The sequence below is a fragment of the Diadema antillarum genome, unplaced genomic scaffold (assembly GCF_040938485.1).
Source record: "Diadema antillarum isolate AM-2024a unplaced genomic scaffold, OU_Dant_1.0 seq00000947_RagTag, whole genome shotgun sequence".
In the NCBI taxonomy this organism is placed as follows: domain Eukaryota; kingdom Metazoa; phylum Echinodermata; class Echinoidea; order Diadematoida; family Diadematidae; genus Diadema; species Diadema antillarum.
The window spans coordinates 608,019-622,803 of NW_027271796.1; the positions used below are offsets into that span (position 1 = coordinate 608,019).

Sequence of the window (14,785 nt, forward strand, 5' to 3'; positions counted from 1 at the left end):
AAACCGTCTGTCAATATTATGACCGCCAGTTTTCTTTCGTTATAACCAAACAAATAAACAATAAAAAACATAGAGCAGATAATGTTGCGGTCTGAACTTTTACTTCTTTGTAACCGATATTTCATTACAACCATGTTCGTTCGGGAGTGCACTGTACATGTATAAGCTACAGACAAATTAGATAGCTGCAGCAAATGGTGTTGCTTGATGTCTGATCATATTTACAAGGTTACATATGTAGTAAGATCTATGGTAAAAGTAATGGAAATGGCAACATCAGAGATGAAAACTTTCCAAATTTACATTGTATTTATACCATATATCCCACTGGTGCAGGAAACAAAACTTCAACTGGCAACAGTTGCAGTCTGTGATATTTTCCACTTGTGTCTTGTAAAAGAAAATTAACGTGAACTGATTTAATCCCAGCTAAGTAGCTGGTGATTAATGAAAAAAATCAAAGCATATGGACTAAAAATACACCATGACACTGAGGTCTCCGGCTTTCCTTTGTATGGATAGGTATTACAACAAGAGACCCGCGGGTCTAGCGCTCACCTGAGTATCGCAAGTTCACCTTTCACGCAGTCACTAATCTAAATTAAAATTTGACCAGGCATTCTCAAGTAGAAGATGAAAATGTACAATAAGGGCCCAATTTTTTAAAGATTCCTTAATTGGGGGGGATTGGGGCCCCCTGGGGCCCTCTGGGTGGGGCATGGTGCCCATTTTGATAAATTGAGATCCTGACCCCCTAGGGATGCTACCTGCCAAGTTTGACAAAAATCCATCATGAGGTTTTCAGGAAGAAGATGAAAATGTACAATTCAGGCCCCCATTTGGACCCTTCCAACCACCCCCCCCCCCCCCCTACCCAAGAGGGGCACCCCTGGATCTCCTATGAACAAACTTCAAACTACAGTCATTAATGTACTCACTCATAATATTATCTCAGCTCTATAACTTCTGATTCTAGAGAAGATTTATAAAGATTCCTTCATTTGGGGGGTTTGGGACCCCTGGGGGCCCCTTGGGTTGGGCATGGTGCCCATTTTAACAAATTGAGATCCTAACCCCCTAGGGATGCTACCTGCCAAGTTTGGTGAAAATGGGTCATGGGGTTTTCAAGAATAAGATAAAAATGTACAATTTAGGCCCCATTAGGACCCCTCCTCACCCCCTCCCCTGGGTCCCAAGGGGGGCACCCCTGATTCTGCCATGAACAAACTTGAAACTACAGTCATCAATGTACTAACTCATAGTATTAACTTAGCTCTATCACTTCTGGTTCTAGAGAAGAAGATTTTTGCGGATTCCTTAATTTTGGGGGGTTTGGGCCCCCTGGGGGCCCCCTAGGTGGGGCATGGTGCCCATTTTAACAAATCGAGTTCCTAACCCCCTAGGGATGCTACCTGCCAAGTTTGGTGAAAATGGGTCATGGGGTTCTCAAGAAGAAGATGAAAATGTACAATTTAGGCCCCATTAGAACCCTTCCCCACCCCCCTCCCCTGGGTCCCAAGGGGGGCACCCCTGATTCTGCCATGAACAAACTTGAAACTACAGTCATCAATGTACTAACTCATAGTATTAACTTAGCTCTATCACTTCTGGTTCTAGAGAAGAAGATTTTTACAGATTCCTTAATTTTGGGGGGTTTTGGGCCCCCTGGGGGCCCCCTGGGTGGGGCATGGTGCCCATTTTAACAAATTGAGTTCCTAACCCCCTAGGGATGCTACCTGCCAAGTTTGATGAAAATCGGTCTTGGGGTTTTCAAGAAGAAGATGAAAATGTAAAAAGTTTACGCACGACGCACGACGGACGACGGACGACGGACGACGGACGACGGACGACGGACGACGCACGACGCACGACGGACGCCGGACGAAGGGGGATCGCAATAGCTCACTTGAGCCTTTGGCTCAGGTGAGCTAACAAGCCAAATCTTTATAGAGTATGGTCACAAGCATGCTGCTCAAATGGGCACAATAACTTGGTTAGCTCACATGGCAGTGAAGCAAGTGAAAATAATCCTGATTTTGTTTCCAAGGACAATGGTCCCTTTAATCAAAGACTTGTCCAAGCTGTTGATATTGTATCCTGCCCACTTTTTATCTCTTTTACATGGGTCAGAAACTAGAATAGCTCTATATAAACATGCTTGAAAAGCCCTTGAGTGTTGCACGTCAACTCACACACTCCTCATATCTACTTTGAGACTTACTGGGTTTGATAATGCACTGAGCCATCACCATGCTCATCATTCAGACCGATTTCAGTGTTTTCCATCTCCTGTTTGCCTTCAACATATGAATTATATGCCAGAATAGCTCCAGTGTTGATATGTCGTCTCTCTATGTGAGCACCAGAGGAGTTGTCAAATGCAATGAGCTGGTAAAGAACAAACCAGAAAATGAAAGAAAACAAACAACTTTTGACATTCCATGACAAAGCTTGTTACACCTCTACAATATATGCCACTTGAGGAAGTGGCATGGACTTTACCACTGAAGAGTTTTTGCATCAATTCTACATGACATTACTTTAGATTGCAGTATACTCATGAAATGATGATGATTATCCTTGTCATCTCTTGCTGTCAAAACGCTGCAGCTTGTATACAATATGAAACAGTGTTAGACTATCTTCCACAGCTACAGTTATACAAAGAGCAAAATATCCAGTCTCAAATAGGATGCACTCTCTATAGAAAAGGGATGCTTTCCTGATGCACGTATGGCATATTTTTTACTACACTGAATGAGTGATCAAGTCTTGAATACCAAATCACTGGGAACAAGGATTTAGTTAGTACCATACCTCATAGAGCATGCCCCAGTAGTCATAGAATAATGATATTGTAGTGGCTGTGGCAGTGGGATATATTTGTTGTCCACTCAGAAATGTTACATCCCAACCAGCTGATGGTCTCAGCTTTTTCATGTAGATCCTGGTGCTTATGTATCCATACCAGATCTTTAGGGAGATACCAAGAGAATAGTGTGAAAGTGACAAGAGAATATATTTGTCACTTCCTTGATGTATAAGAATTAATCGAATGTCATTCATATAGTTGTAATGGTAAGTTTGATATTGCAAAACACACAAAATATCATAATGACTTATGTAACACTGTTTTAAAAATATATTACATTTCATATTATATGTGAGATGAAATACATTTCAAGTTTATATACAATGTACAAACCTTCACATAAATATTAAATGAAAAAATAAAGAAGCAAGCATGATGAACAAGCACCAAGGGTAAAACGAACACTTAACATTATAACTTACTAGTAATTGTTCACTAGTTCAAAAGGCATAATATACCTCATTTGCTGAGTTAAGTAAGGCAAAAGAAGCATCCTGGCCAACCAAGAAGAGCAGAATCTCTGCTTCCGAGTCATAATCAAGTAAATACTGCATGGTTCTTCCTCTATCTGGGCTATATTGAGAAAGGAAACAAAAAACAGAAACAAATTTGTAACCAGGTCTGACAGTTTTAGGCAGCAGTCAGCCTTTTTAGATAACAGTCATAAACCAATAAAATAAATGCTAATAAGTTGTAATATTTACATCGTAGATTTGCCATGTACTGCAAAGCTGTCAAATTAATGCAGTTTACTTACAAAGCCAAAAAACAGACAAGAAATGCATTTGTGACCCCCTGCATCACAAAACCAACAAAAAATTAGCAGACATGGATTTTTAGTTACGGGCAGATTCAAAAAAAGAGCACACTTTAAGCTTTAAGATGATGTAAACTAAATTCAAATGGGATGTAAAACCCCACAGCAAATACAATGAAGGGATTATCAAATTGAGCTGAAATTAAGCATGCTCTATTAACACTTCCTATCCATGACTTATACTAACTTTCAGAGCAGTAGTACCATCCTTTCAAATGTTATAAGGGTTGAAAGTGAAGTGTGAAGGGTTTTTAAGAAATGAAAAGGGGCCTCTAAAGCATACCTAATCACACTACAGATGTGTTCTATAAAGACTGCTAAAAACAGTTTCCCTTTCATTTCATGATTGCAACCTTGTGAAGACTAACTGCTCTTTCAGAAAATATGAAAAATTCAAGATTGATACGGTTGACCCATTTCACCTATTTTGAGTCCTCATTTAAACTCAGGGAGTGTGACTTTTTGTTGGTTTTGTGATGCAAGGTCAAATATGGAGGGAAGAAAAAGGCCTTTGATTTCAAAGATGGCAATATAGCACAGCATTGCAAATGTACACTGTTCTGAAAGGTGTGTGGAGAAAGAAGGTAAAATCAGGAGCCAGGAATAAAGGAAGCAAACAAAAATCAAAGATGGCTTGGAGAGGGTGAGCAGTTTGTGAACAAGAGAGAGAATTGAGAAAGGGCGGGGAAGGGAAGAGTTTTTGATCATCATCTGTAGACGTTTCATAAAAACTTTGATTTTAATGGGAGTTCTTTTAGCAAACCTTTCATTACAAATTAGGTGCATTTGTATGAATGTAAATACATTGGGATTAGGCCACTAGCTACTTGCATTGATTGGCTTTTTTAATCCCATTTAGTCTGTACATGTACAATATACAGCACTTTGTGACAGACAGCTAGTGTGTGTGTGTGTGTGTGTGTGTGTGTGTGTGTGTGTGTGTGTACTGAGGAATTACGGAAGGACCATCACACTTCTTTATCTTATTTTATGTTTTTTGTTCTGTTTTTCAAATTTGAAAAATTTGAAAACTACAGTGCACTCCCGTTACAACGAACACGGTTATAACGAAATTTCGTTATAACGAAGTAAATCTTCTGGTCCCAAAATTATCACCATTAAAGTCTGTGGGGAAAATTTGCTTATAACGAACACGGTTAGAGCGAAATTTCCGTTATAACGAAGTCTTTTCCGAGCGCCACAGACAAAGAAAAACAAAAGAAATGTGCTCCGTTATAACGAAATGCGAATTGCTTTCGAAAATACGTAGCGGAACAAGCATTTATAGCGTCTCTGCATGGGTGAACGCTCCACACCACTGTGTGTTCGCTCCTTGTGTCATGCACAGTTTCTGAAGGGAACTTGCGTTTATTATTGCAATACAGTTATCCCATCACATTTCACATAGCTTTCCAGTGTATGATGAGTATTCAGCAAACAGAATATGATATATATACGTGGTTTCCTTGTTTTCGTTATATATTGTATTTGTTCGGTTATGACGAAATTTTGTTATAACGAAAGAAAACTGCCGGTCCCGAGCATTTCGTTATAATGGGAGTGCACTGTAATTGTGAGCTCCTTGGTTTCTTGCTTTGACGCTAAAACACAAAAAAGGAGTATTTGCCATCAAAGGTGGTGTTCACTGACCCATGAAAAGGAGCTTTGCCAAATGTTCAGCCCCATGCTATGCATACTGGCAAAGAATATTTTAGGAATGTAAGCACAGTAATAACCAAAGTGGTTGTAATGTGCTACAGGTGGTTGTTGTGTGTTACATGTAGACATGGCTTGTGGGAGACACAACCATGTAAATCCACATTAGTTTGTTAATGGGGTTAGGCTGCGTTCACAAAGAAGTATTCGCTATTCGCTATTCGGGCACCGAATACACCATCAGCCGCACCGTCAACTCACCATCCCATGCAGTGAGGATTTCTTCCTCCTACATCCCAGCAAATCTTATTAACAATTTCTAAACTGCATTAAAATGTCAGTCTACATGCTTATTTTTGCTAAAGGGCAAATCCAGATCAAAATTGTCATTATTTCGTAAACGAGAGACGGTATACGCTGCAAGAAAATCGAACAAGCTCGATTCCCACTTTGCTATACTTTTCGCAGCTATTCAGTACTTTCGGATAGTGCCCTCTTATGTGAACCGGTGTGAGGAAATCCTATCGTTCGATTCAAGCTATTCGCGTGCCCTCGAAAAACGAGCCCGAATACCCGAATAGTATACTTCTATGTGAACGCAGCCTTATGGGGGAGGACACTTCTATGCAAGAGAGAGTTATTCTCAATGCACGTGTATATGGGGACTGTGTAAATCAGGATTAGAGGGAGACACATCTTGGCAGCTGGAGACAAGAGAGCAGCATGGGAAGGCAGCTCTTGTGCAGGCAGCTCTTGTGCAGTTTATTTGCCTTTTGAGGACTAAATTTTCTGAGACATCAGCCAGGAGTAATTTAGTCCATGCACAGCTAGCAGGTTCTTTTTTAAGCACCATTGGTGAGTCTACAAGCGATGACATTTCTTGATCCTTGATGCAGTAATCCTTGTTGCAGCTCTTATGTGAAGCTATACTGGGATGATGAACTTAGGATGTGTGTCATGTTACCTGAACATGTTTGGTTTCATCATTGACTCTTTGCACTAGCACTTTACAGCAACACTGCTAAATTTTGATGCCTACACCTGTTTTCAAGCATTGAACTAATCAGTTTTTTATGTATTGCACGCATTGATTTGCACTATGATCTATAATACATAATGCAAAACACCCCTCATATATGAGAGAAACCAAATCAAGAGAGTTACAAGTACATTCAGGATTGAGCCTTGTTACGAGGAGAAAGATGAAATGATCCATTTAATGAGACATAGCCGGGCTGAATTGATCAAAAATTTCATCTTTCACTGAATGAAATATTCTGTCCATTGCACGAATGAAAATCATTTACTATTTCTTTTATATACAAGTTGTAACACCTAAGAAGAGATCCTTGTCATTTTAATTTTTATGGATTTAGAAACAAGGGAGAATGTACGAGATCTGAGATCAAGAGAGTGCTGAGCACTATATGCTAGTGCACTGTGTGTCAATATGCTTGATTGCATGCACACTGCAAATGCAAGCGTTTTACATACGTAGTGTGCTGGGTTCTCGGCGTGCATGCAAATGGAGCAAATAGTATCGAGCCACAAATGCACAAATGATGACGTAATATTAGTAAAATGAGACAAACGACCAATCAAATGACACGGATCTCTTTGTGTAAACATAATGTCAAATAACACACAAATTAGTATTTCTGCCTTCATCAATGCCTTCATAACCAACAAGAGCAAAGAAGTTCAAAATTTGATGTACAGTAAACCTCGCATGAGTCGAAGCTCTCGGGACTGACAAAAATGTGTCGACTTAAGTGAACTTCGACTCTCGCGAGAGTCATTTTTTTTTCGACTCACAGTTATGTACATGTATTACAGTACATTTGCATTCATGTATGTGTGTGTGTGTGTGTGTGCGTGCATGTTTGTGTTTGCATTCAAAATTGTCTGTTCTTGAAGATAATGTTCTTATTTTGTTCTAAATTGAACATGGAATTTGTATCAATACTAGTAGTTAAACGTAGTTCTGAGAATATCTGCGCTAATGTGGCAATGTGCATGTGCTATGTCTATGGTGCAGCATAGGTAGCCATCTGTGTCAACCTACCCTGAGAAAAACACTCTCCCAGGCCCATCCCACCTCCATTGAACAAAACTATACAACCAGCCTGGGCACGCACAAACAAGCTCCGCCCACTTGGCCTGTCACTAAAATATCAAAGCAGCGATTGGTTGACCAAGGAGTTCTGGCTTGACATGGATAAAGTACGGATGTGCTGTGTGTATGAATAAAGTACAGTGTATGGATCGATGTGCTGTGTGTATACATGTATACCGGTACATGTGTATGTATTCGACATGCGTGCGGAGCGGTACGGTGAGTGTGCATGCTTTACCTGCAGCAGGTCAGGGACGGGGTTCTGCGACATGCCGATTTTTTTTTCTCCTCTAAATGTAATGAGAATTGCAAGACAAATCTTCTTCGGCTCAAGTGATGTAAACTACGTGTATTTTGTACAAAAGGGACTGAATGTTTTACTTCGACACAGCCGAAATTCGACTCTCGTACTTCGGCTTATCCAAATATTTCTTAGAGAAAATACATAGGGAAAAATCGGGACTTTTGATTTTGCTTCGAGTTAAGTGATTTTCGACTCACTCGACGTCGACTTATCCGAGGTTTACTGTATATGCTTAAAAAGACACATGATGTACATGTGCATGGCATATCATATGATTTCATTGTAAGTTGATAACAACGTGAAATGCATGATTAAATCTAGTATGTGTTCCCATGGTAATAGCTGTTTAGGAAAATTACACAATCTCTATGACTTGACGTTTTAGTTTCACAAAATTTTTGTCATCAGCATTACAGCACAGCAAAGGTATCATCATGGTTTGGATAGAAAGGAGTTTCATACACACCTATGAAGAAGAGCATTTCCCCAAAGAAATAGATGCTCAGAGACATATCCACTGAATGACAGACCAGACATTTTGAGATTAATGTTGGCTGCATCCTGGTGCTCAGATATGGGTGGGTCCTGCCTTGGGCCTTGGGTTTTGAGCACTGGAATATCTCTCCAATTGTGGGCTTCATCAAAGTCTATAGAGATAAAAGATCGCAAGACCATCACGTCAGTGTGAAAGATAGCTCAAACTGTTGCATGTGGCTAGGAAGAGCAGGCTTTGAAAGATAACCAGCTGGATTTAAAACAAGAAAGGAACCAATGTCTCCTCAAAAGGTGAAAGTGGTGACACCACATACTGCTTCCTTCCACTCTGTGGATGATTCAACTGTCATATTCTTTTTAGTGATAAAAAAGTGTCATTTTAAACTGCAGTGAAATATATGCTGCAGAACTTGTTTAGAAAATTTAAGTGAAATATATGCTGCAGAACTAAATATATGCTGCAGAACTTGTCTAGAAAAGTTAAGTAATATAATGTTCCGGCAAACTGCTTATGAACAATGGAACATTTTTAATGAATATAAAAAACCCAAATTAGATTCTATGATGTTAAACAACTTTAACAAAGCTTCCTAACTCATATCTGCCGATCGATGCAATTACTGATCTAGGGGATAATATGTAGATAAGAAATAACTTGGACAATGACATCATATACAGATCTTTTTATAGCCCGTCAACTCAGTTATAACATCCCACAGTCCCTTGCCTCCCTTCCTTTCACTTTTGTTTGGACTGGCATTCCTTTCTGCAGTTTACATATAACGGAATACAACAGTAGGTCTACATCTACATGAGATCAAACAATGCCATAAGCATACATATTTCACTGTAGTTTCATCCATAGGTTTATGACTTACATCACACCAGTCCTTAGCATCTATCAGTTTTCATTGAAGATTTCTTCATATTTGTAAGCATTATACCTTATGACTATAAACATCATTGAAAGGCTTACCCTATGATAATTTCAAAATTCTGATTGTCTTTCCATACAAAGACTATTTATTTTTTCATTAGTTTCTTTTGAATAACTTACATGATAAATGCGCATTTCATATATAGATATTTGTGTTACTGTAAAAGTGGTTTCTTTCACGTACAGAAACTTTCGCGGTTTCCATCGATGCCGACTTTTTGGCGTGTGTTTAAATTCGCGGTCGGTAATGATAGCGTTGTAACAAGCGATGAGTTCAAAACATTTTCGCGTGATGTGAAATGCTTGGTTCAACCTCAAAGCGCAAAAAGCGCGAAAATAAAACCACCGCGAAAGAAACCACTTTTACAGTATGTGATCTCGCGTAATTCATCAGAGGACCCTATTACATCTTGCATTAACAACTATCATTTTTTCTTTCAATTGATATTATATAGTTTTCCATACTTTTCTTCCTGTAAGTATGGGTGACATCAATTTGAAGTTGAGACAGCATAACTGAGTGAGCATGCTTGAAATAGCCTCTCGCACCAAGAGCCTATCAACTGCATCATGTGATATGCAGATATGGGCTAGGGTCTCAGAATAATTTGAAAACTTTGAAAAAGCTTTCATATATCAATTTTACCTGAGTGTGTTCTCCAAGTGAAATTTCCAGCAAAAATGCCAATTAGGTGCCATTCTCCAAGATTGGGTAGGCCTGACAAAATAACAACACAATGAAACCTTTGACAATATAGTCAGAGCCACGCTTTCTCATGCAATGCCATTGCCAAAAATGGAACGTGGAGCGGCTATCATGGTCTATTAAGTAATACAGAGTGCTTTGAACAATTCTACCTGATACAACATATACTTGGAGTTAAAAGGGGCCTGAGCTTTTGATCCTAGCAGAATCATTGTTAGATTCTTGGTTACCTTGTCATTTTGCCTCTGACAAAGATTCTGCAAGGATCGAAAACCTTAGCCTCTTTTTGACTATATTTTACTCCATTGGCTTGCCACTATTGGTGAAGCGTTTTTCAGATTTTTTTTTCCTTTTTTTTTTTACTGTAACACTTACTTCAGTCTCAAGACAATAATTCTATTTAACACACATCTTTTTTGAAATGTAGTGTGCACTTGTTTTGCTATATAACTCATATGAAAATGTTCATATTGATCAAGGCCGAGTTCAGTACATTTCGAGTTTCGCTGACCCTATTCAGGTGCCTCTTTTGTGTATAACAAAAGAGTCTGTGAGCCCATCAGCACATGCTCTACTTATATCTCGTGCCCAATTGATATTTTCATTGTTTGATGGCACATGTAATTGACTGTGAAAAGGGGATACATGTACTGCTTGACTACTTTCACGCAGGTGGATTACTGTCCTGTCCGTTCTCTGTTGACTTGCATAAAAAATCTTGTTTGGGGGCATTGACGGCTCTCAGAGAATTCTCTCAATTGCATATAGCCGATATCAAGCAACATCACCTCGCCATACCGATATCTGATCGATCGCTTTTGGGACATATAATTCCAGTTTTGCAGTTCTGGAAAATCATACAAAAGCTCCTACGTAGTGTAGGATCTTTGATCGTACGTCCCTTTCTGGAAATGTCTTGAACAAATACGCGAGTTTGACTTCAGGTCAAAGTGGTCTTTCCTGCGAAGCAGATTTTTCCACGCTCTCCACTGAACTTTGTCTGTTGGGAACTTCACCCACGTCACATCCTTCATCTATGGATATTTTCCAGAATTTCGTCGTTTGGCATCATCGGCCCAGCATTGGGCTGCTTTGCAGAAGAATCCCATTTATCAAATGTAGAGTTACAGATTAGAAAATAACTTTATTATTCGCAAGATTATAAGACAAAATTTGATACGATCTATGAATACTAGCCAGTACTTTTGCGTTCAATGTGTATAAAAGCGTACATTTACACATCGTGCATTCATAACCAGAAGTTTATATCCCAAGAATTAAAGGTAAAAAAATTAGAGCGCCACACACATTCAGATTTGGAGAGCTATACATGCAATAGGGAGAATTGATGGAGGAATGGGTTCAAAAAAGAGAAAAAAGGGGAGGGGGGGAAGGAGGCAGAGAGGTACCATTCATCCTTGATACCTATCCCCCGCCCCCGCCCCCTACACACACACAAAAAAAAAAAAAAACTTTCCATGACGCCGGCAAGTAACAAGAGAATTACCTGGTATGCCTGGAAGTTGTTATCACATATAGTAATTGCAATATCACAAATTGTGAACATTGTATATCCTTGAGAAACAATGGAACAGCCATCTTCTAAAATACAGCATTAAAAAAAAATTATATCAAAGGAATAGTGATACCTGGAGAGGCAAACAAGCAATGCTTTACATCTCTACATCCTAGTAAATCCAAGGAAGTACATTGTATGTGTTATGACAATCATACTGGTTAAATACCAAAATATTTCAAGTTGGTTATTGGTTTGATTGGTTTGATTTATCTTTCCAACGGCTTAATTCTGTGTACATTTGCCTTCTCCACATAATCAATATGCGAGAGTTTGAATACAATTTGTGCACAAAATGATTCCAATTTCATTCCAAATGAATGCAACACACTTTAACAACAGATGGTGAAAACAGTACATGAATTCCACTGTTTATAAAAGCACAATGTATGTTTGCAAATTTTCATAGTTCTTTTGGGGATGCTGAAGAAATTTACTCACCTTGGTATTGCACCAGGTGGTAAAAGACATCATCCCACTCAGTCACTATATTCAGTAAAACTAGGAGGGTGTCAGCATCCACTGTACTTACAGTAGCATCAATGATATCACATGCATGAAGAGCTGAAGGAAAAGAATACACACACACACACATACAGGGACCATGGAAAACTTTTGGCTCTTTGGGGGGAAAAAATAAAAATAAAACTGAAGAAAACCCATGATTTTCTGAGAGTTCTACCCCAAGATTCTTCTTATCAAAAGGGGGTGGGGACATTACCCCTTCACCACATGATCACAATGCCTAACTCCACTCCACATACCGTAAAATGTTCTGCTGTCTCTGATTAAACACAGACACGACCATGACACATCAAGCAGAAAATAAGTGATGTGGATGTTGATAAAAGGTCGATGATACCAAAAGGTCTGTGCCAGAGTGCATGTAGCATAAGGGGAAAGGACACACTTTGCAATTAATCTTGTATTCTTAGTCTGAATGGTTCAGTTACTTCAGTAGATAACAGCAGTGGTGACAATGCAAGCTAACTGACCAAACAAAACACTGTCACACACATGTTGCATTCATGCCTGCCAAATACTACATATATGATGAAACATAACAGAGAGTGTCTTCACTGCAATGCGGTAAAAGACATCAATGTTAGAGATATGAAATCAAGGAGATTGTTACGGGCAAGATATGTTTCCTTTTTCAGTTGTCAACAGAAAATGCTTGCTACATTCCTTGATCTTAAATCAGTACAAGAGATGCCAATATATCACTGCACAAGCAGCAGAAATAGAAAAAGAAGATATTTCCAACTTAACATTGCTTTGTTTCTATACATTAACACATTTTTTTTTTAATAGTGAACAGTCTTCCTAACAAACTAAAAGAAAACTCAGATTGCAAATGTTTTGCTCTAGAAGATGATGCTACTTCCTTGCAAGTTCAAATTGTGCATTACAACTCCACATCTACAGTAGATCTTCCATACACTCTAAACAAGAAGATCTGAAAAATCTAGAGATATTCCATTTCACTTCTTTTAAACAACAGTGTTTACTACTTTGAGTGTCAAAAACATATATATCAACTGATCTATCTCTGACTGACTCATTTCTGATAAATCAACTTAAAGGTAAAACATGTTTCCACAACAGTGCAGAAATTGCTGATTTTGCTCCTAAATGGACACATATTCATAAGAAATGTGAAATGATGCTGTGATCCACAATTTCATTTGGGTGATGACAAAGATATTAGCCCAGAAGGTATGCCAACAATATTGCAATCTGAGAACACATGTTATAATGATGCAGAAAACTTTTATCAGTTTGGGAGATCATACAATAGGAGATTCAGGCTTCTACCAACATTGAGTGATTTGCTGGCTAGCTTTTATCCACTCCTGTGGACTTCTTCAGGCCAAGTGATTGCACCATTTCTCTAACACTGCCTGCTTGTTTTTTATCATTGGACCAAAGACCAGATACAGCTTATTACCAATCTTCAGTCCAATGATCAAGAATTGACTACCAATGCTCATGGGTAGCTAATTACTAGTATAGTTATGGAAGGAATCACAAAATCATTAAATCTTATTTCTTCACAAAATTGTAACTTACCAGTATAATCACATGCTCTACCACCACCGACATCAACTACTTCTTCAAAAACTGTCTGGATCCCTGTGAAATAAATGTATGTCAATCAATGACTAAACATTTTATGCGTATTTATGATACAGCAGAGATTTTACTGAAGACTAAGATTGTAATATTTTCATTGTTTCAAATACAGCTGTAGTATTTTTCTCAAAGGATCATTCCTCATTGATGAGTTGAAAATAAACTGTAGAGTACATAAGAGATAAATATATTCCATCCATCCTTGGATCAATCTTGTTTTGTATTTGAAATGCATTTCCATTGCAGCTTACTGATGTCTTTTTAAATGTCCACATTTTTCACTAGAATATGTAAATGAAAAATAAGAGAATATTTATGATTGGTTATTTGATTAAAATTCAAGCATTCATAGGATTTCTTTCTCAGAATACCTGTACAACAAAATCATCTGCCAAGTAAAGTAAGATCATGTGGAATTCATGCCATCCCTTAAGGAGTGTTCTGAGAAATTTATTACATACATTTTCTCAAAGCTGCAGCCATTAAACTAAAGTGATCTTAACCCCCCCCCCCTGAAAAAATTAAGAAAGCAATGTTTGAACGTATTGTTCTGTTACACAACAATGTTCCACTGCAACACAGAAAATGAAAAACATTTTAAAAGTCACCATATCAATAAGATTTTAATTATCTATGGCACTCACCAAATTGTAAAGTTGCAAGATACAGCCGTTGTTTATCTTGGGTTATGGCTAGTAGGTACTGCTCTCGCTGTCTCTCTTGTTGTGGAACTATGAGGTTTTGAATGCACTCCTGAAGACCCATGAAGTGAAAATTCAGACCATCCTGGCTAGAATCAGCATCTTCATCCTCATGAAAGTTCCCAAAGATCTGATACAAGCCAGCTGCAGTGTTGATTACCATGCGGTCAGGGAATGTCACTGTTTGTCTTATCAGCAAATTGAGCCCCTCTGTGCACTCTAAAGCAGCTGAGAATTCATGTTCAGGCTGAAATAAAAAAGTACACCATATTATTCTGCCATACAAACACTCTCACAGACATATTCTGTGATGATGTGCAATCAACAGATCACGTCTTATATGCAAACATAATAAATTGTTTCTTCCTAATCTGTATTGCTCAGGGATTCTTTTTTTTTTTTTTTTTTTTTGGGGGGGGGGGGGCATAGGGTTTTATAATGAATCCATGTGTCTAACCACAGTGACAAA

At 38.5% G+C, this 14,785-nt stretch overlaps 1 protein-coding gene across 1 annotated transcript in view; it reads right to left on the reverse strand.

Moving 5' to 3' along the window:
* LOC139741727 (cation channel sperm-associated protein subunit gamma 1-like) overlaps positions 1-14,479 on the reverse strand; it is a 32,731-nt gene extending 18,252 nt beyond the window's left edge. Inside the window, exons 1-3 of the mRNA XM_071652312.1 lie at positions 14,319-14,479; positions 3,331-3,445; positions 2,222-2,388 (exon numbers count right to left, since the gene is read on the reverse strand). Of these exons, the coding sequence (XP_071508413.1) occupies positions 2,222-2,388; positions 3,331-3,445; positions 14,319-14,479 (443 nt within the window). The remainder of the gene's footprint in view (positions 1-2,221; positions 2,389-3,330; positions 3,446-14,318) is intronic.
* Positions 14,480-14,785: the final 306 nt, after the last annotated feature.